The sequence below is a fragment of the Halictus rubicundus genome, chromosome 16, assembly GCF_050948215.1.
Source record: "Halictus rubicundus isolate RS-2024b chromosome 16, iyHalRubi1_principal, whole genome shotgun sequence".
NCBI classification, from domain to species: domain Eukaryota; kingdom Metazoa; phylum Arthropoda; class Insecta; order Hymenoptera; family Halictidae; genus Halictus; species Halictus rubicundus.
In genome coordinates this window covers 9,295,097-9,318,126 of record NC_135164.1, presented here as the reverse complement: position 1 = coordinate 9,318,126, position 23,030 = coordinate 9,295,097, and the positions used below count along the sequence as shown (strand labels likewise).

The 23,030-nt window shown below is 56.7% G+C and overlaps 1 protein-coding gene across 2 annotated transcripts; it reads right to left on the bottom strand.

Moving 5' to 3' along the window:
* Nucleotides 1–332: 332 nt before the first annotated feature.
* On the bottom strand, nt 333–22,805 carry LOC143362157 (protein Wnt-6). 2 transcript variants are annotated; one of them, XM_076802072.1, is made up of 6 exons: nt 22,525–22,805; nt 18,306–19,872; nt 11,098–11,318; nt 1,743–1,862; nt 1,468–1,667; nt 333–1,134 (listed from the first exon to the last, which is right to left on the bottom strand). In XM_076802072.1, the coding sequence occupies exons 2-6, from the start codon at nt 18,371–18,373 to the stop codon at nt 673–675; spliced, it is 1,071 nt and encodes a 356-aa protein (XP_076658187.1). In that variant the 5' UTR covers nt 18,374–19,872; nt 22,525–22,805; the 3' UTR covers nt 333–672. The 2 variants fall into 2 exon arrangements, with proteins under 2 accessions (XP_076658187.1, XP_076658186.1); XM_076802071.1 differs by lacking the exon at nt 22,525–22,805 and having other exon boundaries at nt 18,306–20,794.
* Nucleotides 22,806–23,030: the final 225 nt, after the last annotated feature.

The following is a 23,030-nucleotide window of genomic DNA, read 5'->3' as shown; positions in this document are numbered from 1 at the left end:
CTCTCCCGTGTACAAGGTCGAATTACAGCTAAAAGCCTGTGTTCTACAAGACGCGTTAATATACGAGGCCTCCTAACTTCTCGACGTTCACCGGCGACTTCCCCTCCATCCTTTATCTCTTCGTGTCGTGGTCGTGGCCGCACCACGCGTCCCGTGGCTCTCTCCGCGCGCGTTTCCTCCTCGCGAGTCGCTCGCGGAATCGCTTACCTTTCGTTCCACCGGATCGATTCCCTCCTCCCATGTATGTGTATGTTCCGGGACTGTTCGATGTCACGGGGATATCGTGGGTTTTGCGTGGTCTGCGGATCGGGAGTAACGAACGAGAATTCTCGTGGCCGAAGATACATGGTTTTATTTGACGGAGCACAATGTACGTTATAATAAACGATTCGTTCGATTCAGTCTTATGTACAGAAACCCGCGTGGAGGGAGAGAAGAGAGTAGGATATAATTCGAGAGCGGAGGACGCAAGCGGAAAAGCGAGAATCTTTTCGTGCGCGCGAGGAAATGCTTAAAAACGAACAGCTGGAGATACCTGGAAAGCTTCGAACGGCGAGAGACGAGCTTTGCCGCTCGTCCCGCAACCAACGCGCGACTCGATCCGCGCGCGACGCGTATATTACAACAACGTTTTTCTAGCCTAAAGATTGCGAGCCGGGAGGAACCTGCTGATCAACGACAGGTGTTGATCGTCTTCTTGTCGAGGCAAGTGTTGCAGGTGACCTCGCAACACCAGCGGAACCTGCATTCGCAGTTCACCTTCTCCTTGACGATCCGGGTGTCGTAGCCACGGCCGCAGCAGAGCAGCTCGCAGCCGTCCACGCCTTGGCTGGTGGAGTTGCAGCGACGTCCCTGGGTGCCCAGTGAGCCCGTCTTCCTGTTCAGCTTGCAGAAGTCGGGCGAGTCCTCGCTGTAGATCAAATCGAACCGATCCGGCGGCTTGATGGTCGGACCCTCGGTGATGAAGCTGTGCCCGTCGTTGCTCGGGATCACCTTGGCCGCGCCGTCGAACGACTCCTTCAGCCGGTTGCCCACGTCGCGGAACGGTGGCATCTTCCGCCAACAGGTGCGCACCGTGCACGAGCCGGAGAGCCCGTGGCACTTGCACTCCGTCCTCATGAAGTCCCGCACCGCCTGCGCACACCAACCGAAACCAAAGTCGTTCATCGTCCCCTTGCCTTGGCGCCCCGGAGACCCGAGGGCCACCGAGCGGCCCGGGCACGAGATAATCCTGAACTAACAAGGGAGGGTCCCCGACTTTGATTTCAACTTTCAGCTGCCGGACAATATTCCGGAGGTGCGTTCTATTCAATCAAATTTTTTTTCTCGACGAAGACGAGCATTGAACGTGTTAATGGATGCTAATGGATATTTCACTATGGATTCGTTGTATATATAGCCTTTTACGAAGGAAATTAGTCGCGGTCTAAGGTGTAAGGGAAGACGAGCCGTTTGTAAATTGCCTACCAGACGACCGGCGTCGTTGTTGTGAAGCTTGACCAGCGTCTTGATGTCGCTGCGCTTCCGGTACGGCGCGTCCATGAACTCGCGGGACTTTTTGAAGCCGAACTTGACGTTGTCCCCGCATCCTCCCCATTCCCAGTCGCCCTCGGTCGGCAGACTCTTCTGGATCTCGGGAGTCGGGATAAACTTGCCGAGACGGTTACCTGCACACAGGGTTCAGAGACTCGCGAAATCGAAGCAAACCTCCCGCGAGCGGTAGCTAATCGTAAGACTCTTACCTTTCGACGTCATCTTGTCGCAGGAGCACGCGACGAGGTGACCCATGGTGCAGGCTCTGGTGACGGCGTAGGTGACGCCCGCCGCGGTGATGGCGTTCACGAAACCCGTCTCCCTGGTATCTGAAAATAGACAGTCGAATCCTGAAGATCGCGGCAACGAGTCGACGCGAGGGGGACGCAATCGGGAGAGGAGAAAGGTCTCTGTGGCAGGGGCGGCAGGGGCGGCAGGGGCGGGAGAGCAAGAGGGCCGCGACGACGGGTTTCGGTGGCGTGTGTATTCGGTTTCACCTGTCACGTCTCCACTCCATCATTAGGCGGACAAAACACGGCGGAGTTCCACCCCTTTTCAAAACGGCAGATTACCACCGCATCCGTGCAGCAGCGGTGCTCCATGTCCCTCCCCCTCTCTATCTTCGTCACCCATTGTCTCTCACCTGCTCCCGGCATCCGGGTTTTGCAAATCCTCCCGAATCCTTTTTTTTTCTCTCCACTTCCGCGTGTCCAAGAGAAGAGCTCTCTCTTTCTCTCGGCTCTCGAGAGGTTTGCCCGTCTCTCGCCAGGAACAGGGAGAGCCGCCCCGTGCGAGTCCCTTTGGACTCTCTCTCTCTCTCTCTCTCTTTTTCTCTTCGCGAGGCGAGAGTTCGCGTCGCTCGATTCGCTCGAGTCGCTCGCGACAGATAGAATCTTGCGGGTCTCTGGATTAACTTATAATCGTAACGCGGAATGCGGGGCCAATTACGGGTTCGGTCGAACGGGCCGCGGGAAACGGTGGAAGGACACCGGAGACCCGCCGTACCCGGTCGAGTATCGCGAGCAGATCTGCCGGTCGGGGGAGCGATCGAATCGAAGCGAAGCGAAGCGTTTCCGCGCCGAGGCGAGGCGAGGCGAGGTGGGACGCGGCGAGCCGCGAAGCAATTATCCGTTTCGAAAACGTTCCGGCGGAAACCAGTCGGGCATACTAATGTCGCGGATCAAAGCACGCGACGCGGAATCTCGAGCGACATCGGGCGCGATGAAAATGCGACGGAAAAAATCCTCGAAGCAGGATACCCTGGAAGAGCAGCGCCGAAACCAAGCGGAGAACGGGGAACGGGGAACGGGATGGGCTCTCTGGACGGGCGCGAGAACGCGGGAAGGGGTTACACGTACGCGTTAAGTCTGGTTCTTCGGTGGTTCCCATGGATTCCAGCCGGGTATCTTCGGCGCGGATCGACGCACGGCCCGACGGACGGACGGATGAACGAACGTACAGACGGAACGAGAAGACGCGGCTCCGAGAGAGAGATAGAGAGAGAGAGAGAGAGAGAGAGAGAGAGAGAGAGAGAGAGAGAGAACCTGCCTGCCACCGCCCGCGTATCTTCCGATGCATCGCCTCACCTTTCAGTGCGTATTTAAACGATACGATAGTTTTATACGAGCGATCTGATATCGAGGTTCGAGAGCGAAAGCCTCCGTTGCCTGTTGCTTCGACTGCTGTTGCCGTTCGCCGTTGCATCCGAGCTCTCCGAGCCCCGAGAGTTTCTGTTCGTTGCCAGTTGGCCGCGTCCCTTGCCTTTGCTTTGGGCTCGCCGTTCCTCCGATCGCGATCGCGTTCCCCTCGTTCCCGCGAGTTCTCATCGATCTTTCAACGCGACGAAATCGTCCGATCTACCGTGCGTTCGTTCCGCGCCCCGTGAATATGAGGTAAGACGATCGCGGGTCCGATCGATCATTAGCAGGGAGCCCGTTTGTCTCCTCCGCCGAGGCAACAGGCAAAAGAAAGGAGGGCTCGCTCGCGCGGCTGTCTCTCGCTGCTGGACGCGTTCAAATTCGTCTCGCGATCGGTCGCGACCGCGATTCTCGTATACTCTGTACAGACTCGCGATCGAGGCGGCGCAAAAGCTGTGCAAAGCTGGACGGAGCTGTGCAGAGCCGTGCAGAGCCGTGCAGTGCGGTGCAGAGCGGCGGTTGCATTCGCAGCGAAGAAAAGGTAAAAGAGCGTGGCCGAGGGGTCGGGGAATGTTCGAGGCGGAGAGAAGCAGCAGGTAATATAAATCACTTCGAATCAATTAGACACGAGGGATCGCGAGCCGATGATCTTGCAGTGCCGGGCTGCCAGGTGCACGGACCGCGGCCATCGTCTCGGGTCGCCTCGACGGCTCAGCCAATTATCAGCATTCCGGGGCATTATCCTCGGAGCGAGAGTTACGCCGTGTTTAATTGCGAGTGTTCTTCTTCTCCTTCTTCTTCCCCCGTTCCTTCTCGTCCCTGCCTCTTCCGTTCCTCTGCGTCGCCCCTGATTTTCGCGTTTACTCGCGAATCGACGCACTCGGGAACGAACACCGATCGCGCTTCCGTTCGGAGTATGGATCTCGCCGTCTCTTTCGCCGACTCGATTTGCCCCGAACTCTTGCACCGAGGGAAGAGTGTGGTATCCGTGTCGTTCGTTCGCGGTTTAGGTTGGTGCGAGCTTTTGCAACCATCCATTAGAAAATTGGCAATAGCAAACGCGCCACTTTCGCTTCGCAACGGAAAATGTGTGTGGGAAGCGCGACCTGGCGTTTCTCCGGTTAATTAATCGATGCTCCAGATAAGCTACAAAGCGTACGACAGCAGGAATTACAGCTTGAGAGGGACGATGCGCGTGCATTTACGGAACGATTAGCACTTTTAGGGAGCCGAACGGGAGAAGATTGCCACCGAAAAGGTTAAACGGTGCGCGATTCGAGAGACGTGCACGGCGGATCGGAGATCGACGCGTAGACGGGAGCGGTATTCGGTTGATTGCCGTGAAATTGCGGAATCGCGTAGATTCGCGGGACATTGGAAGCGCGTTGATTTATGGAATTTTCGCGCGGCTCGTCGCCGAGTCAAGGAGCGTGCGCCTGCGAGTTCGATCTTCGGCTCCGGAGCGCGCAGCCTCGAGTGTACGCTCGGTCGTAAATCGCGCGGTGATTAATCGGTCCGTGGGATTATGTAAGCGTGTAATTTGCGACGACGCGGTGCATCGTGCCGCCATTGTAGGAATTATGTCGCCGGCTCGGCCGATCGACGCGGCCAGATACCATCGATCGGTCTCGTCGAGTGATTTGTTTGGCCGGCTCGCGATTTATCGCGGTGGATGCGCCGATTCGTGCGCAATAGATCGCGCTCGGCCGACCGACTCGGTGCATCGATCGGCTCGCGTCCGTAAATCGGCTCTCCCGGCCGTTCTCGCGTCGGCCCTTTTCGAAACGGGACGAAACGAAACGAAACGAATCGCGTCGGATCGAATCGAGTGGTATCGCGCTCGAGCGACCGGATGCCGTGTTACCCGACCGTCCGCTCGTCTCCGCTCTAATTGCGAATAGATCCGGTGGTCCGAAAGGATAGCCGAGGAACGGGGGGAAAGGTGGGGGGCTGTAGGCGAGCGAGGCATAAATTGCGAGCCGCGTTCGTAAATAAAGAGAAGAATATCGAACACGGGAGGAGAGAGAGGGAGAGGGAGAGGGAACGCGCGGAATACGCGTTTAGTTAACCCCCGTGTATAGCGGATAGTACGAGAGAAACCTCTCCAATAAATACAGCGAGAACCGACGCATGAATGCCAGCAAAAATCGCCCAATGACCAATTGCGGCAACGGCCACTCGCCTTTTCTCGGGATTCCGCGAGATTTTTGAGCGGCGCGGTATCACCGCTGGATTCTCTTCTCTCGCAGGAATTTCTCCTCGGTCTCCTCCGGACTCTCTTTCTCCCTCTTCCTCTCCCTTTCTCTGTCTCCGGCCGGTCGACACCCGTCGTCCCGCGTGCTCTTTGCCAGCCGAAGCAGCCCGGAGACTCGAAGATACCACGGTAATTACGGCGAATCTTCTCTCTATCCGTCCGTTCCGTTTCTCTTCGTTCCTCTTTTCTTTGGCCATCGCGAAATAGGCGCATCTAGACCGTGTCGTCGCGGGGAATTCGCCGGGAAAACGGCGATTCGCGGCACAGAGACCAGACCTCGACGAGATTACGAGGCGGTGGTTCGAACCGAGCGGAGCCGCGACGCGAGGCGAAGGGGACACCACGGGTCCACGTTGAAACGGAGAACGCAGAACGCAGAACGCTGAACGCTGAACGCAAAAGATATGGAAGTTCTCGTTTTCTCTCCCTCCCGGTGTTCCTCCTGCTCTCCGGCAAGCTCCCTTCGGCGACTCGTGAAATCGACCGAGCATTCAAATGTCACCGGCGAACGGCCAGAGTCTAACAGAATAACAGATCTGTCCCGGCATTCCTCTCTCGTCTCCTCCTCTTCTCCTTTCACCCTTTCTCCGATTCTTCCGATGGAAGTTAAAGCCACGGTAGCCGAGATACAATAAACGTACGGGACATTAAACTGTTTGCTATTGTCAATCCTTTGTGGGGGAATACCGGCTGCGCATCTTCGCGGTACATCGAGCCATCGCCGAGTACAGTCCCCGGGAAAAGTATCGGAGTCTCGCGGCGCCCGGTGGATGCTCAACCCATTTGCATCCAGAATTGCAAGCGAAATAATACACGGTGATTCGAGCATCTCGAATTTTTCGGACGTGGTGCCTACATCTATTTTAAAAACGATAACGGTCAAGACGCGCCGATCGAAAGATGTTCAAGTCGATCGAAACGCATCGGTACGGCTGGTCCGCCGAGAACGAGAGGACCTAGCGCCGTCTTAAATCGAGAACGCGGATCGGTATGCGACCCGTGAACCGCCGCACAATGGGGAAGCGTCAAGACGGTGAAAAGGTGAAAAGAGTCGGAGGATGAACGGCCGAAAAGGCTACGGTTCTCGCTGACAGTGGACACCGGAGGCACGTTTAGTCACGGGCAATTTCCTTCCTGCCGCGACGATGACGCGAGACGAGGCTGGAAGCGAGAAAAATTCGGGTTTCCCTTTTCAGCCGGAAGACACGCTTCCCCCATAATCGGCGCTCATAGCTCGCGTATTGTTGTTTCCTGCGGCGAGGGTGTCGACGAGTCGACCACCGTCTCGCTGCTGGAGTGCCACGGATAAATCGTTGGATATTACCTCGCTGAAACTCACCTGGGGAGGTCTGCCCGGCTCCCCTCCACCTGCGTGGCACCGTGTCAATTGAGTTTCGCGCGATTCCTCGAATCGACAGTCGTTTCTCGGTACGAAACCGTTAGAAACACGTTCGAACGAGCAAAGCGTCGAGATTACGTTGGCGTGGTTCTGCGAGCCGAAAAAGAAATCGCTACGAACAGATCGGCTGCGACGTGTGTGGCAATCTTCGGAGGCGCAGGTGTCGGTGTCCAGCTCGTGGAAAACGCGTCGGCCAACAGACTCACATTCGTGGCGAAAGAGGAGAGAAAGAGAGGCGTCCGAGACGGATCCGCGTCCTTTACGGAGCGCATTAGTTAGCACCGAGTACGCGAGGCGACAAAACACTTAGCGCCGCGGCGCTAAATCGGTTTTAGCTCGCTGATTATCGTACCGCGCGCTCTCCTCTCTCTCTTCTCTCTTCTTTCCTCCCGGTTGATTCTCCCGCGGAGCTTCGAAACAGCGTCTTCGACGGGCTCGTGATGGAAAACGATCGAATCGCGAGCCACGGGGACGGCAGCAGGACCCACCGAGTCGTAAGTTACCGAGTTTACTGGAAGATTCCAGCGATGCGGGATCGGGGATCCGATGAGATATTCAGGAGCGAATTTTTACGAGCCGGCGACGCCGCTCGCTGCGCTCTTGCCGCCAAATAATTAGCCTCCGATTTAGTGGCGATTCCATTTAGCTCGCCACTCCCACCCTATTACCGATAAACGCGAAACCCGGTGTGTCTCGGAGCGGCTCCGAGACCGAGACGGCACATATCCGAGGGACCACCTTGGTCGAAAGCGTGGTTTATTAAGCGTAAACCGTCCTCTTTATTCCCACGAGAGCTACTACGCTTGATCGCTTAATCGCTGTCGTGTCCGTAGACACGAATTTTCGAGTTTATTTTCGTATCGACCGGCCGAGACGTCGTCGTCATTGTCGAGTCGAACAGGCCGCGGCAATTAGCGCGAATGAGATCGTTCAGAGAACGTATGTATGTATGTATGTATGTATGTATGTATTCGGCGGACCGATCGAATCGCGCGAGATGGGGCTCGAGTTTATTAACGCGCCAAGGTGAGCATCGTCGTTAGAGCCGAGAAACGTCGGTCGAACACGAGTTTTCGAGCCGATACATGCCCGTGGTAGAAGAGACCTCTACAACCGAGCGAAAACCACCGATAAAACCGTCTCTGGGAAAAGTTGGACCGCGTACGGAGGTTCCGTGCCGGTCGTTCACCCGCGTTCGTCCTCGGAGGCCATCGAAATCTCGGCGGTCGTACCGAATCATGTCCCCCGAACGATCCACCGAAGAAAGAGCAATTTGTTGAGAGTCCATGCCACGAAATATCCCCCGGGTGAACCGAGAGGGAACTCGGAACCGAAGCAGAACCACTCTGTTAATTTGACTGGGAGACAGGCAGCGTATCCAGGTTGGCTCGGAAGATTTCTAGAGGTTTGCCATCGTCGTCGTCGTCGTCGTCGTCGTGGTGCTGGTCCCGCGATGCCGGACCGTGTGGCAGCACAATAAATTCCTTCCTCCTTTCGTTTCCCCCTAGGTAGCTCTTTCCACGGGTTTTGACGCCCGTGTTCCTCTTATCGCGACACGCGGCACCCCTCAATTAAGAGGTGCTGCTCGTCCACGAATGTTCTACCAGTCCAACCTCGGATCTACCTCCGAACTCGGACCACACAGCGGGAGCTACCTGCGGGGCTAACCTATCGGTCGGATCGCGCCCATAAAAATTAAACGTCGCCAGATAAATAAACGTCAATCGAGAATTAAGATAGGAGCCGCCGGTAGCGTGCCTGTTTTCGGCCCTCTTCGCCTTTTCCATCTGTGCCCGCCCGTTAGGAATTTTTCCTCGGTTCGATCCTTCGAGCCCCGAGGATCGACCGCGCCGGCTACCACGAATTTTTCTCTCCACCGATCCGAAACTCGACCAATGGCCCGTCCCAAAAAATCAGAGGCCTCCTCGAGGCCAATCGAACTCGCTCGAAGAAGCCCGGAGCGCGTGTTTCACAGGATCGGAGAAGAGGCTTGCGGAGTATTTGCAAATACCGGGCCGACGCGTTTGCGACCCCCGCGAACGTAACAAAAGCGTGTTTAAGGTGGTGCACGGCTACTTCGCCCAGGGTGGGCCAAAAACTCGTATATATTCTTCTTGTCGAGGACTTCCCAGGGCGAGCTGTCTTCGCCCCGGGGCCGCAGATAAATGACGACGTCCAGGATTGTCACCCGAAACGACCGGTTAACACATCGCCGGCCCTGTCATCGATCCACGCTGGACAATAACGCACCCGGCGCGGCGGTCGGGATTTATGTACCTGCCGTTCAACCTTTTTTCCGTACGAAACCGAACCGAACCGAGCCGAGAGTCGACTACCGTTTCGAGGTTTGAGGGAACCTTCGTTTTCCCGAACACGAGAGACAGAGGGAGAGAAAGAGAGAGAAAGAGAGAGAAAGAGAGAGAGGTTCGTCGACCGACGGGAAGCGACGCGACGCAAAGCAACCGGCGCGGCGGCCACGCAGCTAATTACGATCACGGGGAAAATCGGTAGCAACGGAAGCTTGTCGGTCGTTTACGACGCAGCCGCCGCGAGGATCTTTACGATTCTCATACGAAGCATAATATAATCGGACTTTGTCGTCTTTACGGCGTGGTATCGTTTTTGTGGGATGAGGGGGGCTCGTAAGCGCCAGGTGGAACGCAAATTAGAGCCCGTCGGTCCGGTCGAGCCTCGAGAGACTCGGGAGACTGGTCTGCGCGTCCCGCCGCGTGTGCGGTATCGGAATTCGATTCCGTGAATTCCATCGTGCGGCGGAAAGATTGCGCGCGTAGCAAATATTAAACCGAGAGGGCGAGAGGGCGAGAGGGCGAGAGAGGCCGAGGGGGAGAGGGTTAATTAATCCCGTGTGGAGGTTTCGAGAGACGGCCGGAGAGTCCGGTCGTGAAATAATACGACGAACCGTATCGCCTGGAATCTCTCCGAGCGAGAGAGCGCCGATCGTCAGGCATTGCCGACAGTGTCGGATATAATTCGATCATCGATCGTCCAGCCTGGAATCCACGCGTCGCGTCGGCACGTTGCGCCGGGTGGTTGTAGGCTGCTCTCTTGACTCTCCCTCTCTCCCTCTCTCCCTCTCTCTCTCTCGAATCCCTCGGCCCTTAGCCCGCTGACGAATCGTATCGGGTCCGCGCAGGAACCACGATCGACAGGATCGATGGTAATCTCGCGATCCTGGCGAACGGGGGATGTCGAAAAAGGGAGCTGAAGAGAGACGAGAGGAGAAGAGACGATCAACGGGAGAAGAGAAGAAGACGAAACGGAACGGTCCTCGAGGACAGGGCCCTGTCCGGCAATGAAGCCTTTAATTAAGGGAACATATTGCCACTAATATCCGACGGACAGTGTCAATCTGTCAAGCTACCAAAAGGCACCGATCTGATAGCGGAACCTAGAGAGCAGTCCGGCCTATTGGACACGCTGTCTTCGATTTAGTTGTCGTGCTCGATCACCCGGAATTAATACATCGGACGGGTAACTAAGCGAGCCACGCGGACAGGTTCGTTCTCCTTCTCGTCTGGTTCGGAACGCGCGCTAATCCAGCCGCGTGAGAATCTCTTGCCTCGCGCACCAACTCGAGACCCGAGTTCGATCGGCCGAACGATTTGTTCCATTTAGTCGGACCAAAGATTCGGACCGTTTCGATTCCAGGAAAATCGTTCGCTCGAGAGATCGCGCGTACTTCACGAGATCCGGGTACGAGCACCCACCGAAGGGACACTGGTTTCTCGCCGTTCGAATCTACCGTGATAGTTGCAATCGTCTGTTGCGAAACGAAACGCCCCCTGCGTCGGAATCGAGGGAAAAAAGGGCCGAGAATCGAGAGGTTCGCGCCGCCTACGGATCCCGAACGGCGACACGCGACGTCGATGCGTGTACGCGAACGATTTTCGAGATCGGTGGGACCGCGATCGTTGCTGCAACCAGCCCGGCACGGCACTGTGCGGCGCGGCGAACAGAGCCGTACCGATTCGCGAGGACGCGGACGCGTCATCGATCGGCCGCGATTCGTCTCGAATAGAGCGATCAATGTCAAGGCGGAGCTCGCGAGCGAAACAGGCCCCGAGGAGAGAACGTCTTCCGGAGGCGTTCCGTCCGGTCTCTCCGGCCGCGTTTCATCGTAACGAATCAGGGTCCGGAGGCTCGAAAGGGAGCAGCGTGTAATCGACATCCGGCTCGCCTAATCTCCGAACGGTCCGCGCACGATCCGCTCTAGTTGTCCACGCGTCGTTACCCGGTTTACTCTCGTTACTCACCCCTCAGCAAAATCTTCCTGAGAGACCTTCGGATGGTCGTGCAGTTCCACCTGCGATTTCGAAACTGATACTGACACTCCCTGGTCCCGACCTGCACACCCCTCGCGATCTCCTTGAGCAACGAGGGCTCCTTTCGACATATCTCCGCCATCTTGCCCTTCAGTCTTCTGGTTTTCTTGCAGATCAGCATCGGGTCCATCACCAGCTGATTTCCAACGGTCCTGGAAATCGTGAATCGTCGTTCAGGGAGAGGGTTCGATCGAGAAAAAGGTTTTTCCGATGGGGGTTGTTCGCTCTCGAATCGGATCGGATCGAATCGAAGCCCCCCCTGAAAGCCGAGAGAGCCGGAATAGGTAAAGAGTAACAAAAGGGACTGCGGACACGGCGCAGCCATTACGGTAATTAAATCTCCGAAGCCATTGTACTCGTGACAGGGTACCAGCAAAGAACTATCCAGAAACGGACACACGGCGAACCGAACCGATGCAAGAAAGAAGCGTTCGGACGGTCTGGCAAAAAGAGAAATCGGAGTCGAAGGGAATCGCGGACACGGTGGGAACCGCGAGTTCTCTCCTTCGGGACCAGAAAGAAGAAGAAGAGCAAGAAGAACAGGGACGAACGAAGGATCAAGACCGGGATCCGAACGTAAAAACGTCCGAGAACCGGCAGAAGAAGAGGACCCGTGTACCGATCGGAAGAAGAGAAACGATACGAGACGAGACGAGACGAGCTGGGATGGGACGGGACGGGACGGGACGGGATGAGACGAGACGAAACGAAAGGAAAGGGGAAACGTCGAAGAGGAGGCAGATGGAAAGGATAGGGGGCGGGAAGACAGTCCGAGCGACCTTCGTTACGAAACGTTAATTAAGATCATTAGTTCTGCGTCGGTTGGATGCCGGGGCGCGTACACAACGGCCTCTCGGGAATGCAACGACCTTAATGGCAATAATTCCGTTAAGGACGGTTGCTCGCGCCCGTGTACGACGCTGGTTGCGGCCAGCGACGGCTCTGCCGCTTTTCGTTCCGCACGAACCGCGACCAGAACAGGAACAACAGGAGGAACAAGAACACCGAGAAGAAACAGGAGAAGTCCGAGCGGTAATACGGCCGGAGCGGCGCGGCGCGGCGCGGCGGAGAGTCCTACGCCGCGCCGGTGACATCGTCATTTGGGCGAGGATTCTTTGCCTCGAACGGCGACTGTAACAGCGAGGACAAGAACGTCGGATACGCGGACAAGAATTCGCGAGAAACTCGCGAACCGGAGGGATCGAAGCTCGGCGCGAACCAAGCCGGTTGCTCGCGGACCGCAACTCGCCCTCAACCAAAAAACCCTAAACGTTTCTCCCCCCGTCTGGTTCTTCACTGTGCTCCGCTATGCTACGCTCACCGTTCTTGTCCGAGCGGCAAAATATGATGCGTGCACCGTCTCTCGCGGGACCGTCGCATCTCGACCAACAACGAGCAAAAATCGATGACTCTTGATCATTGGTTAACGGACCGCGCCACCCTCGGGAACACACCGGAACCGGACACGCGGTTGATTTAAAAGTACGGTAACGGCGTGGAGTTTCACGGTTTCCGTGGGAACTCGGTAAATCTCTCTCTCTCTGTCCTCGTGCGAGGAGTCGAAAGTTGCGACTCGATTCTCTTATCTCGGTGCTAACAAACGAGGAACTAGCGCGAGCGAGCTAAAAATAGCGAATTTCTCCGGCGGGCCGCGCCGAAGCGGGACGGAAAGAGGAAGGTTTCTCTCCGTTTTTCGACTCGCATAACAATACGGCAAGCGACGCGACGCGACGCGAGCCGAGGAACCAGATACCGGAGAAGAGTGAAGAAGCCCTGCTGCGTGACACTGTCCCGAACTTACGGTTCAAAGGATGACAGCCGAGGAATATTTGCGTTTGCTCTTTAACGAGCGCGCAGCTAGCCTCTCCTAACGCAAATAAACGCGGCGATCCGCGCGGTCTGCCGATACATCTCTCGCTACGAGTAACCTTACGACGTTATTAGTGCGAACGCGTCTCTCGTCTTCCGACGATTCCGCTCGCTCGTTTGCTCGTTTACTCGCCTCGCGGGCTATTAATACCGGGCGAGATCGGTACGATGGAGTTGCACGTTGGAGTGGTCAAGAACTCGCTTTGGGCGACGGCTGCCCGCGAGAAACGATCGAGAGCCGATGAAATTCGGGTGAGGGAATCTGGGAGAGGATCGATACCGGACGGTAGGAACCGGAGGATAGTATTCCCTGGGTAGGAGGAGGAAGGTGAAACAAGGAAGGAGGAAGGGGTGGTGGTGGTGGCCGCGTACGCGCATGCAAGAAAAGAACTGGAGGATGGACACGTCGTCGCGAACGAAAAGCGTGGAGAGGCCGGTTAGGGCGGTCGACTTATTTATTGCCTCATTAGACGCACTCACTTTGCTCGAAGGCAGCTCCACGCTGTCTGCTCGGATAGACAGTGACGAGAGAGCAAACGTAGCTGGCCTCGCTCGGCTCGTACATGCTAGAGTGCCTCGGAGCCCGTCGAGAGACTGAGAGAGAGAGAGAGAGAGAGAGAGAGAGAGAGAGAGAGAGAGAACGAAGCTCTCGATAGAGAGCGCGAGAAAAAGGAGAACGGACCGTCCCCCGGCTGCCGAAAGAACCCCGAAGAAGAAGGCATGGAACGAGGAACGCGAGCAGCAGGACGAGCAGAAAAGGAACGCGAGCTGCCTCGGTCCATCGTCGAATTCCTTGAATATCTCGCACCGACCGGACGAGACCCTCGAGGATAGGAAGAAAACACGACGGAAATCGGGAACCTCCGGGGACCCTCGAGGGATCGACCGGTCCTATCGATCTCGCCCACCACGCTAATTTCTCTTACCCGTTCATCTCTACCCCCGTCGACGAAGGAATTCGTCAACCGGCCGCGCGGAGAATCGCGAGAGAAAGAGAGCAGCAGCAGAAAACTCGAGAAGAAAAGTACACCGAGCGGAAGTCGAAAGTCACAACAGGGCTCGTGCCGGCTAAATATGCGCACTTAATCTAAATCATCCTCTTGTTGCTTTGCCGCGCGTTGAGAAGCCACGCGACAGGAGGCGGGAAGCGAACGAAACGGAGCAACGAGACACGGTCCGTGGCCGCTCCCCCAGAGCTTTCCTTTAAAGCGAACGCTATCGTTTAAAGTTGACAATCTTGTTTTAATTATGATCGTGGATGATCGGCGAGCGTAAAAAAGGCCCGCTCCACCCGGCCACGGCCCGAGAATGTCCGGACAAATTGGTGGCAAGGGTTAGCTCGCTTAGATCGCGTTTCGGCCGTCATTTCCCAAGAACCTCCAGGAATTCCTGGCTCGAGACTCCTCGGCCGAGCCTCTCGATCGCTCGAGCGGAAGAGAGGAGGCTCTCGCGACGCAATCGACCACCGTTTCCGTTTCCTTGCCGTATCCGGGGCGCGTACGCGCTCCGCCGATTATTCCAGGCACGCGGTCTAATGAAATCCGATCGAACCGAATCGCGCACTAATAAAATTAGAGCGGTAAGCCCGGGTAACGAGAGGGTCTTAAAATTCCGGGCATAGCGGCCGCGGAACAATTTCAAATTCTTCCGCGACGAAACGCGGCTACGCCCTCGTCGAAGCATTCCACGAAAATCGATTCTCCTTGCGTTCACCGATCACCCGATAGTCGATAAGCTGTTAATCAGCACGAGTATCCATTTGTGCTAATACGTTTTTAACCGAGTTAACCAATTATCTGCGAGTCGAACGGGTAAAAATCCACGGTCCACGAATATTCGCTTTCGCCCGGACTCGAGAATTTCTGGAATAATCGGCAGAGCCGGCCGTGAGCGGAGATTGAAAAGCGTTGGGGGAGTTTGGGTCAGCGGCAACAGCGGCTCGCGGTTCGTGCGTGCCGTTGCGCTTCGTTTCTGACACGCGTGTCGTTGCCAATTGGCGGCGTATTTCCAGTCAGCTGTGACCGTGACAAATCGGGCATTTGGCACGACGATTCAACGGTTCGACGGAACAATTCGTTTCGGAAATCTCGCGAACGGGTTACATCGATCGATCTGGCAAACGGCGGCGGCGGCGAATAGAAGTGGGTGCCGCTCTCGACGAAAATGATCGGTGAAACGGGAAGAGAGGTCTAGCAGAACCGTTGCACCTTTCCCTCCTCGTGTAAAGTCCTCCGCGAGGGAACCGCGCTCAGAATCTCGGTAATGTTGTCGGTTCAGCGGTAAATCAGAACCGGACAAAATTATTTCTGTCTTGCAAGTTGGGGATCGAGATGTCGCGGTCGAGGATGATGGAGTGCGCGCGTGACTCGAGAGCCGACCACTAAATTTATCGTTCCGTTCGCGTAGATCGAATCGAAGCTGACCGTGGATAGGCCGGGTGGGAGATTGCGCTGTCCTCGCGATCGTTTCGACGAGAGAACGATCGCGGAAGGAGTTCCGGAGGAAGAGCGCGGAGGGCTCGGTGTTGCGTCGATGAAACGTTGCAGCGAGAAGGGAACAAATTTTCCGTGTTTACGTTGGCAACGAGCGCGCGTCCCTGGTTCGACCGAAAAGCACCGGCTTTTACGACTGCGAGTGGGTAAACCCGCGAGCGAGAGGCTACTAATCCTCGGCGAAACGTTCGAGGAACGTTCGCGCCGAAAATAAGCACTACGAGAGACTGCGGCTGACCGAAATACGCTCCCTGTCGGGAGCAAACGGGCTCGGGATGAATTGATCTGATTTGGTTGACTGTGCTTCGGTGGAAACGCGGTTTCGGCATATCGTTTGAGCGAGAACGCACCGCGGTGCGGCGGCGTGCTCGTCGATCGATGCGAAAACGCGTGACCTCGCGTCACACGGTCTGCCCGCTCTTACGATTATGACTGTACTCGCCACGGGAAAGAAACGGTAGAGGCCAGGTGAGATGGAGAGAGAAAGAGACCGAGGGAGAGAGAGAGAGAGCGCATCTGGTGGGAGTACCGGGTTGTCCAACCAGCGAGAAGGTAGCCGTGGACTGCCCACCGCGGCTCATTGGCCGACTTCGCGACCCGACCGAACCTTATCGTATTATCGGCAACTGGTCGTTACGATACCGTGGCCGAGCGACGACGATCGCCGGTCACCTTTCTCAACCTGCGCGCTGCGATCCGTCGAACAGGTTGCACCTATCCAACGAGCAAAGAGAAATCAAGGAAAGGTCTCGGGCGATTTGCAAAAATTAACGATCGAGAACGGCTCCTCGGCGAATTTCGAGGACGAAACGCGCGCCTACGTAATGCCGGGTCCACACTGAGCGGAACTGCTCGCCGAGATTGCTGTTGGCGAGCAGATCCTTTTCATGTACCGCTCGGCGAGCGAACACTGTTCGCTGTTGCGAGCGAGTAGCTGACGAGCTGTTCGCTAAAGTGTCCAGACTGCAGAGCTGTTCGCGAAAAGCGGTGTGGACCCGGCGTAAGAATGCGCTCGGAGCTGCTCCGATCCACTCCGCTGCTGTCCCGGGTTCTCGCTCTCGACTTTCGTGTTTGAAGACGGATCGCGGTTTGACCAGCGAGAAACGGAGACGCTGCGAAGGAAGAAAGAAAGAGAGAGAGAAAGAGAGAGAGAAACGGAGAGGCGGGATAGCGCGGAAGCTGGAGAAAAAGAGACGAAACGGGGCTGCTGCCGACTTACAAATTATACGCGCCCGACGAGATTTACGGTGACGCTCCGAGCGAGACCATTGTCCATCCTCGCTGCTCGCTTCTTTGCCTCTTTACTCGTTCGCTCGTTCGCTCGTTCGTCTTTGTTCTTTCCCGTGGATCGTACGGATCCAGCGAGGCCCGCGCGCGTCTCTCCGCTGCAGTGCGTGGAACGGAACGGGCAGGATTTGCGGATCCTCCGACGAAACGAGGGGAACGAGGATAGGATAGTGTATTCGTCGCGAAAAAACCGGGGAATCTCGATTGAGAGAGGGAGAGAGAGAGAATCCGGTTCCGATCGAGTAATCGGCCCACGAATTCGAGCCCGAAGGATCCGGAGGCCCGCGAACGATCGATAAACCAACGTCCCGGACGTCGCGACGCCGCCACCGAAAAAGTCGACTAACGCTCGCCGGAAAGGTTCCTCGAACCCGCTTAAATACCTGTTAAATACCTGTCGTCGAAACAAACCACGAACCTTCTAATATATTTATCAAACACTCGGTCGTGTGGACGACGCGGAACAGGTAGGTAGGTGGGCGAGGTGCGACGGTACAACGTCGAGACTCCGCGCAGAAATCCCCTTTAAATCGTTGACAAATATTTGCTCGACCTTTCAGAGAGAGACCACCGTCACCTTTCGCCCTGCGGCTCTGGTATTCACTATGTTTCGCCGGTTTTACCTGCGCGTTCCAGTCGACGACGAATCCCGCGCGAAACGAGTTTCTCCGAGAAAATCGCCGCGAAAAACGAATCGGACGCGACACGACTACCGCGACGAACAACAATAAACGACGAGAACGACGAGGACGAGAGGTTGCCTCGTCTCTGGATGTTGGAACCTTGGATGGCAGGGCAGCGATAACGGTCTATCGTCGTACAAATATTTACGTAATAAACGCGGGTACGCATCTCGCGCAGCTCTCGAGCTACCGAATAATTTACTGTTCGTCGAGATACCTGGCTCGCGGCAGCAACGGCAGGCGACGACGCAGTCACAAGAAGCGCGTCGCTCGACGGCCACGGATTCCGCGGACTCCTCGACTCGAAATTTTCGGGCTCCGGAGAGGAGACGGTCAGGACCAGGAGATTTCCCGGCGACGCGACGTAACGAGCAATTTAACCGTGAAGAAATGGAACCGTAAATCTCGGGACAGGTCTTACTCACGGGGGGGGGGGGAAGAGCAGCAGTAACTACCAAAGGTGGATTTATGGCGTCATTAATCATTCCGCGTACGCGTAACGCGCCGCGTAATTGATAACCCAGATGACGCACTTCGGAACTGGAGCACTCGTTAGTTCGTCACGTTTAGAAAGTACTGACGTTAACCGACTCCGAGGATCGGCCGTTTCCCGCGTAATTACCGGCGTAAAAGTGTAACGTTCTCGATTACAGCGACGGGACGAGACGCGACGGTTCGAGAGCGCGTAATCGCCGGAACCGAAACCGAAACCGAGGAACGTGTACCTTCGATACCGTGGAGATACGAGGAAATTCGAGAGACGGAGCCTGCCATGTGGATGTCACTGACGGAGAGGAGGAATACGTACCAGAATGAGCCGGAGATAGGGGTGACGAGAAGGAGGCAGACCGCCACGAGAACGAGGCGCATCTCCATCCCCTCCGCCCCGCGGAGCAACGCTTCGACGGCCGCCGATCGCTTCCTTTCTCCGGTGTGTACGGTGGTGTCGCGTCGTCGGGTACCGGATGCCGGATGTCGAATCCCGGAATCGACGCGGATCCCAAGAAAATCGAGCTCTGTCAGAGGTGCCCCGGGATTCCTGACCTACGAGGAACCGTCGTACGACGTGCGGCGAGCGGCGAGCGGCGAGCGTCGAGGTTCGATCACAGTCGGGTTCTTTTCGGAAATGTCCGAGAAGTCTCGTAGGAGAAATTCTTTATCGAGCACCCGATCTCCTCGACCGTTCACTCTCGACTACTTTCTCGTATCTGGTCTTTGCTTCTGTCGACACTTCACCGAAACACGATCGTGTTCTTCCTCTTCTTCTTCTTCTTCCTCTTCGTCTTCTTCTGCTTCTACTTCGTCCTTCTCCTCTTCCACCACCTCCTTCTCCTCCTGCTGCCGCTGCTGCTGCCGCTGTTGCTGCTGCTGCTTCTGCTGATCTTCCTCGACGTGGTCGCAGCAGCCCTCTTCTTCCTTCTCCACCGCCGCCTGTTCTTCTTCCTCGACTTTTTCTTTGGCCGCTAGGCGCTCGGGATACGGCCGATCAAAGGGAAACAGCCTCTTTGAAACACGCGAACGGATATAAATATTGAGTGCGTCGAATCTTCATGATCTCCTCTTTCCGGAGTACCGCGAAACCATGGAAAAACAATCAAGTTGTACGGTCTGTTTTGCTTGGTGGATCGTAATCCGCCGGCGCAATGGATTGCAAATGGCCGCTGTCACGGAGAACCGATCGAGGAACGGCCGGAAGGAAGGGTAGCGAGAACTCTTCCGGTTTCGCGGACCAGTGCCGCGCGTTCCCCTTCCCCGTTCGCGTTCCCCCTTAGTCCACTTTTCCGTTACGGTTTCCCCGCTTTCAACCCCTTCCGTCGACGCGACGGTACACGATCGGCGAAACACGCGATTCCGTCGGTGCCCGTCGGTTCCCGTCGATCTCGATCGAAAGCACGGCCGATGAGACGCGGTCGGAATCTAGGAAGCTGCCGTTTTCTTCCGGCGGGGACAAAAACCCGTCGCGTTCCTGCCAGAACTACGTCACCACGAACTTTGAGTGTTGCCTTACCCCCACCAGAAAATGTACCGAGCAGTAGAGAACATCTGCCCCACCATTCGCCTTGGTTCTCTGCTGCTCTTCTTCTTCTTCTTCTTCTTCTTCTTCGCCGTCGTCGTCGTCCGTCGTCCGTCGTCGTCGGCGTCGTCGTCGTCGTCCTCTTCTACTTTTCTTTCTTTTTTCCTGCCGATTCTCCTACCCCTGGGCGGACAGCGGTTTCTCTACGACATCACCGTTAGCACGTTCACTGCACCATCGTGATCGACGTCGACGTCGACGTCGACGTCGTCAGCCTCACCACCGTCGCGACGTCGTGCTCGAACCAACAGCGGCGACCACATCCCCCGCCGTCGTTCGTCGAGCAGATTATATCTCGGGCCTATCGAACGGGAACAAGGAGAAGATGCGAATTATTTTTCTTTTTTCTTTCTACCGGACGACGATCGAAGGGCGCGTGTGCACGAGATCGCGCCTGGAGACCGAGCGAAAACCGGGAGGAAATCGGGAGGAAATCGGCGAACGTCCAGGAGAAGGGAGAGCGAGCCGAGAGAACCAAAAGGACGGTGGAAGAAGGGAGGCGAGAAGAAGGACGAAAGGGTAAGAGAAGGGTGAAGGAAGAAGGTCGAAAAGCTCGCGCGGCGTGGCGCGATCGTGCGGAGGTGGAAAGCAGTCGATGGTAGGGGAGAGGAGAGGAGAATCGTTGGTCCGTGATCGGCGACGAGGCTCCCGGTCGGAGCGAACCGTACGAGACTGTTGCGGACTAGGCAGGTGAGCGCCGCTCGGCGGCAACGAGACGCAACCGAGCCCCTCTTTTCCTCTTTTAACTCTCCGTAGAACCTCTCGGCTCGGCTCCTCTCCGCTTCGCAACCTGCCGCCTGCTGCCTGCTGCCTGCTGCCTGCCGCCTTGCCGTGCCGCCGAGAGAGGAAGAGTGATAGAGCAACAGAGAAAGAGAGAGAGAGAGAGAGACTCGCGGAGGGAGGACCGAGCCGCGCCGCTATCGTTTTCTTTTCTCGACCTTTCTTCGGCTCCGCGAGCCAACACCGCGTTTCGAGCAGCAAACGCGATTTAAGACGATTAGCCTGGACCCTCCACTCTGACGCTTCTTCGCGCTCTCAAGGCACCCGGCAGATCCGAGAGACCCGAGGGACCCGACACGCATGGCCGAGCAAATCCTTGCGACGACCCTTCCTTTCGTTTGCCTCTTTTCCGCGCGAACTCCTCTCGCTCCCGGGTAGCGCCACCTCGAAAGACGCATATCGGTTACAATGAACATTCTTTCCGTGGCACTCTCGGTACCGTCCCGTCCCGTCCCGTCCCGTCCCGTCCCGTCCCGTCCCGTCCCGTCCCGTCCCGTCCCGTCCCGTCCGTCGACGGAAGCGTGTCACCGCTCTGCAACTCGATCCTGAACGAAGCGACTCGGTAGCATCGTCTTCTCCGTTCGCCCTGCTCGTCCTATTCCCCTTTGGATCTTCTTGTTCCGCTCTTTGGGCCAGCAGGAAAGTACGAGCGGCTGCGTCCACCTTTCGCCTGTTTCGCCTTCGAACGCTTCTCTAACCTGATCCCTGTGCTCTCTCTCTCTCTCTCTCTTTTTCTCTCTCTCTCCCTCCGATCGTGGCTCGCCGGTACACGGTACACGGTACACGGCGGACGCGCATCGTACAGGGCTATCGAGGGCTTAAGCTGTCGGCGTGTGGCTCGCTACATCCTTTTCATCTCCGCCGCCACGACAAAAGCCGCGGTTGCTCTCGACCAGGTACCCCTCGCCGATCACGATCCTTCGAATACGTCTCCTTTTCGGAAAGCGTATCGATACCACCACCGGCGCGGTGGCGAGGGCCGATAAACCGGTGATCCACCGGTGGCATCGGGACACCAGGAAGTCGGCCCCTACCGGTTTACCGGCGAGACTAGTCTTCCTTCTGTTTCACCGTTGCCACCCGTGTTCGACGCCGGCCCAGATAGAAGCGAGACGGGTCGAGAGTGACCCAATTGCCGGATCTCGTTCGCAGCGGCGCCGGTATCTCGAGCTATGGGTCAATTGCTTCGTTGACCGAGACAGAGAAAGAGAGAGAACGCGGCCAACTCGGTGTCACGATCGTTCTCCGTTAGTTCGTGGAATCGGCGAGAACCGTTCGACGATTCTCCCCGGTGAGACCGGTGGTGGCTGGTGTGCGAACGATGCGCGGGATTTTCCTTGCGGATCGATCGGCGGAGTTCGAATTCGCCGACAAAGCGCGGCCGTCGCGCGGTGCCATCCGGCGAACGAAGAAACGAGCGATAACAACGACGATGAAAAGAAGCAGGAAAAGCAAAAGCGAGGAAGAGCGACGCGGTAAAAGGAGTTGTCTGCCGTGGCCGTATCATTACCGTCGAATCCTACCTCCTCGAGGGACGAGGAGAGTTTAGCGCGGCAGCGGGGAGAGAGCCCGGTGGAAAGAGTAGAAAGAGACCGACAAACGGCTCGGCGAGGAAGAAACGAGACGGGACGAACCGGGAGAATAGTAGGAGGAAGAACCGAGGTGCCCGGAGTGCAAGGGGGTCAGCGGGGGTCCGTATTACAGCTCATTTAGCAGCGGGGTCCTGTGCCCCTTCGGCGGCTCGAGAGATCCTCTCGGATCGGACCGGACCCGTGGACCTACGGCAAAGTCGAGTTCGTTTCGTTCCCATACGCTCCGAATTCGAATTCGGGATCCTTCTATCGGCGACGATCGCTTTCCCATCACCCCGTTTGCACGCGTAGATGACGCGCGGTGCGGCGATTCGCTAGAAACGCAGCGCAACGTTTCGCGCGAGCTTAAAATAGCGCGAGCGCAACACGTTCGAAAGAGGCGAGCAGAAACGCGAAAAAAAGAGACAAGAAAACGTACGCGAAAAAAACGGTGGAAATGGGAATGGGTAGACTGCACGGTGGGGAACGGAGTAGCAGAAGAAGGAGGAGGTGGAGGAGGAGGAGGATGAAGCGAGGACGTTACCGAGTTGTGACCAACACAGACACGGAATAGCCAGTAATTTATGGGTGAGACTAATTACCGGGGAATGCCGCTCCTCCGACTCTCCTGTGGTCCTAAGGCCGCGCGTCTCTGTCTCCCCCAGACCAGTTTTCAGAGACTAGCCCGAGCTTCGTTTAGCCCAGCTTCGTCTTGGTTCGTTGTTGCCTCCTCGTCCCTCCCCTCTCGATCTACCATTTTCATCGGTGTTCGATCCCGATTCCGGGCGCGCACCCATCATCGATTTCCCATCGCGGGATCGGCTCGTCCCGGCGTGATCCTCTTCTCCCCGGCGCGGCGGTCGGGCGGTCGTTGAGCGCTACAAAGAGAAATCGTTATTTCGAGAAAGGACGAAAATATCGGGCGAGCTTGCTCGAGCAGATAATGGGCAAAGAAAAAAAGAGGCGTGTTCCCACGAGCCATCGCGGCGAAGGAGAAGGGTGTCGGAACAATACCGAGGCCCCGGTCCTCGATTCCCGTCCTTCGTTTCGACATTAGCCTGACCTAGCAATTTGGAGCAAGCTCTCTCGGTGTGCCACGCCGGCTACC

Excerpts from the sequence above, each read along its gene's own strand:
- LOC143362157 (XM_076802072.1), bottom strand. The coding sequence starts at position 18,373 with ATGGAGATGCGCCTCGTTCTCGTGGCGGTCTGCCTCCTTCTCGTCACC. Across the intron at positions 1,863-11,097 it reads CAGGAAGATTTTGCTGAGGG|ATACCAGGGAGACGGGTTTC; the intron begins GTGAGTAACGAG and ends GTCTATTTTCAG. Across the intron at positions 1,135-1,467 it reads ACAACGACGCCGGTCGTCTG|GCGGTGCGGGACTTCATGAG; the intron begins GTAGGCAATTTA and ends TGGTGTGCGCAG.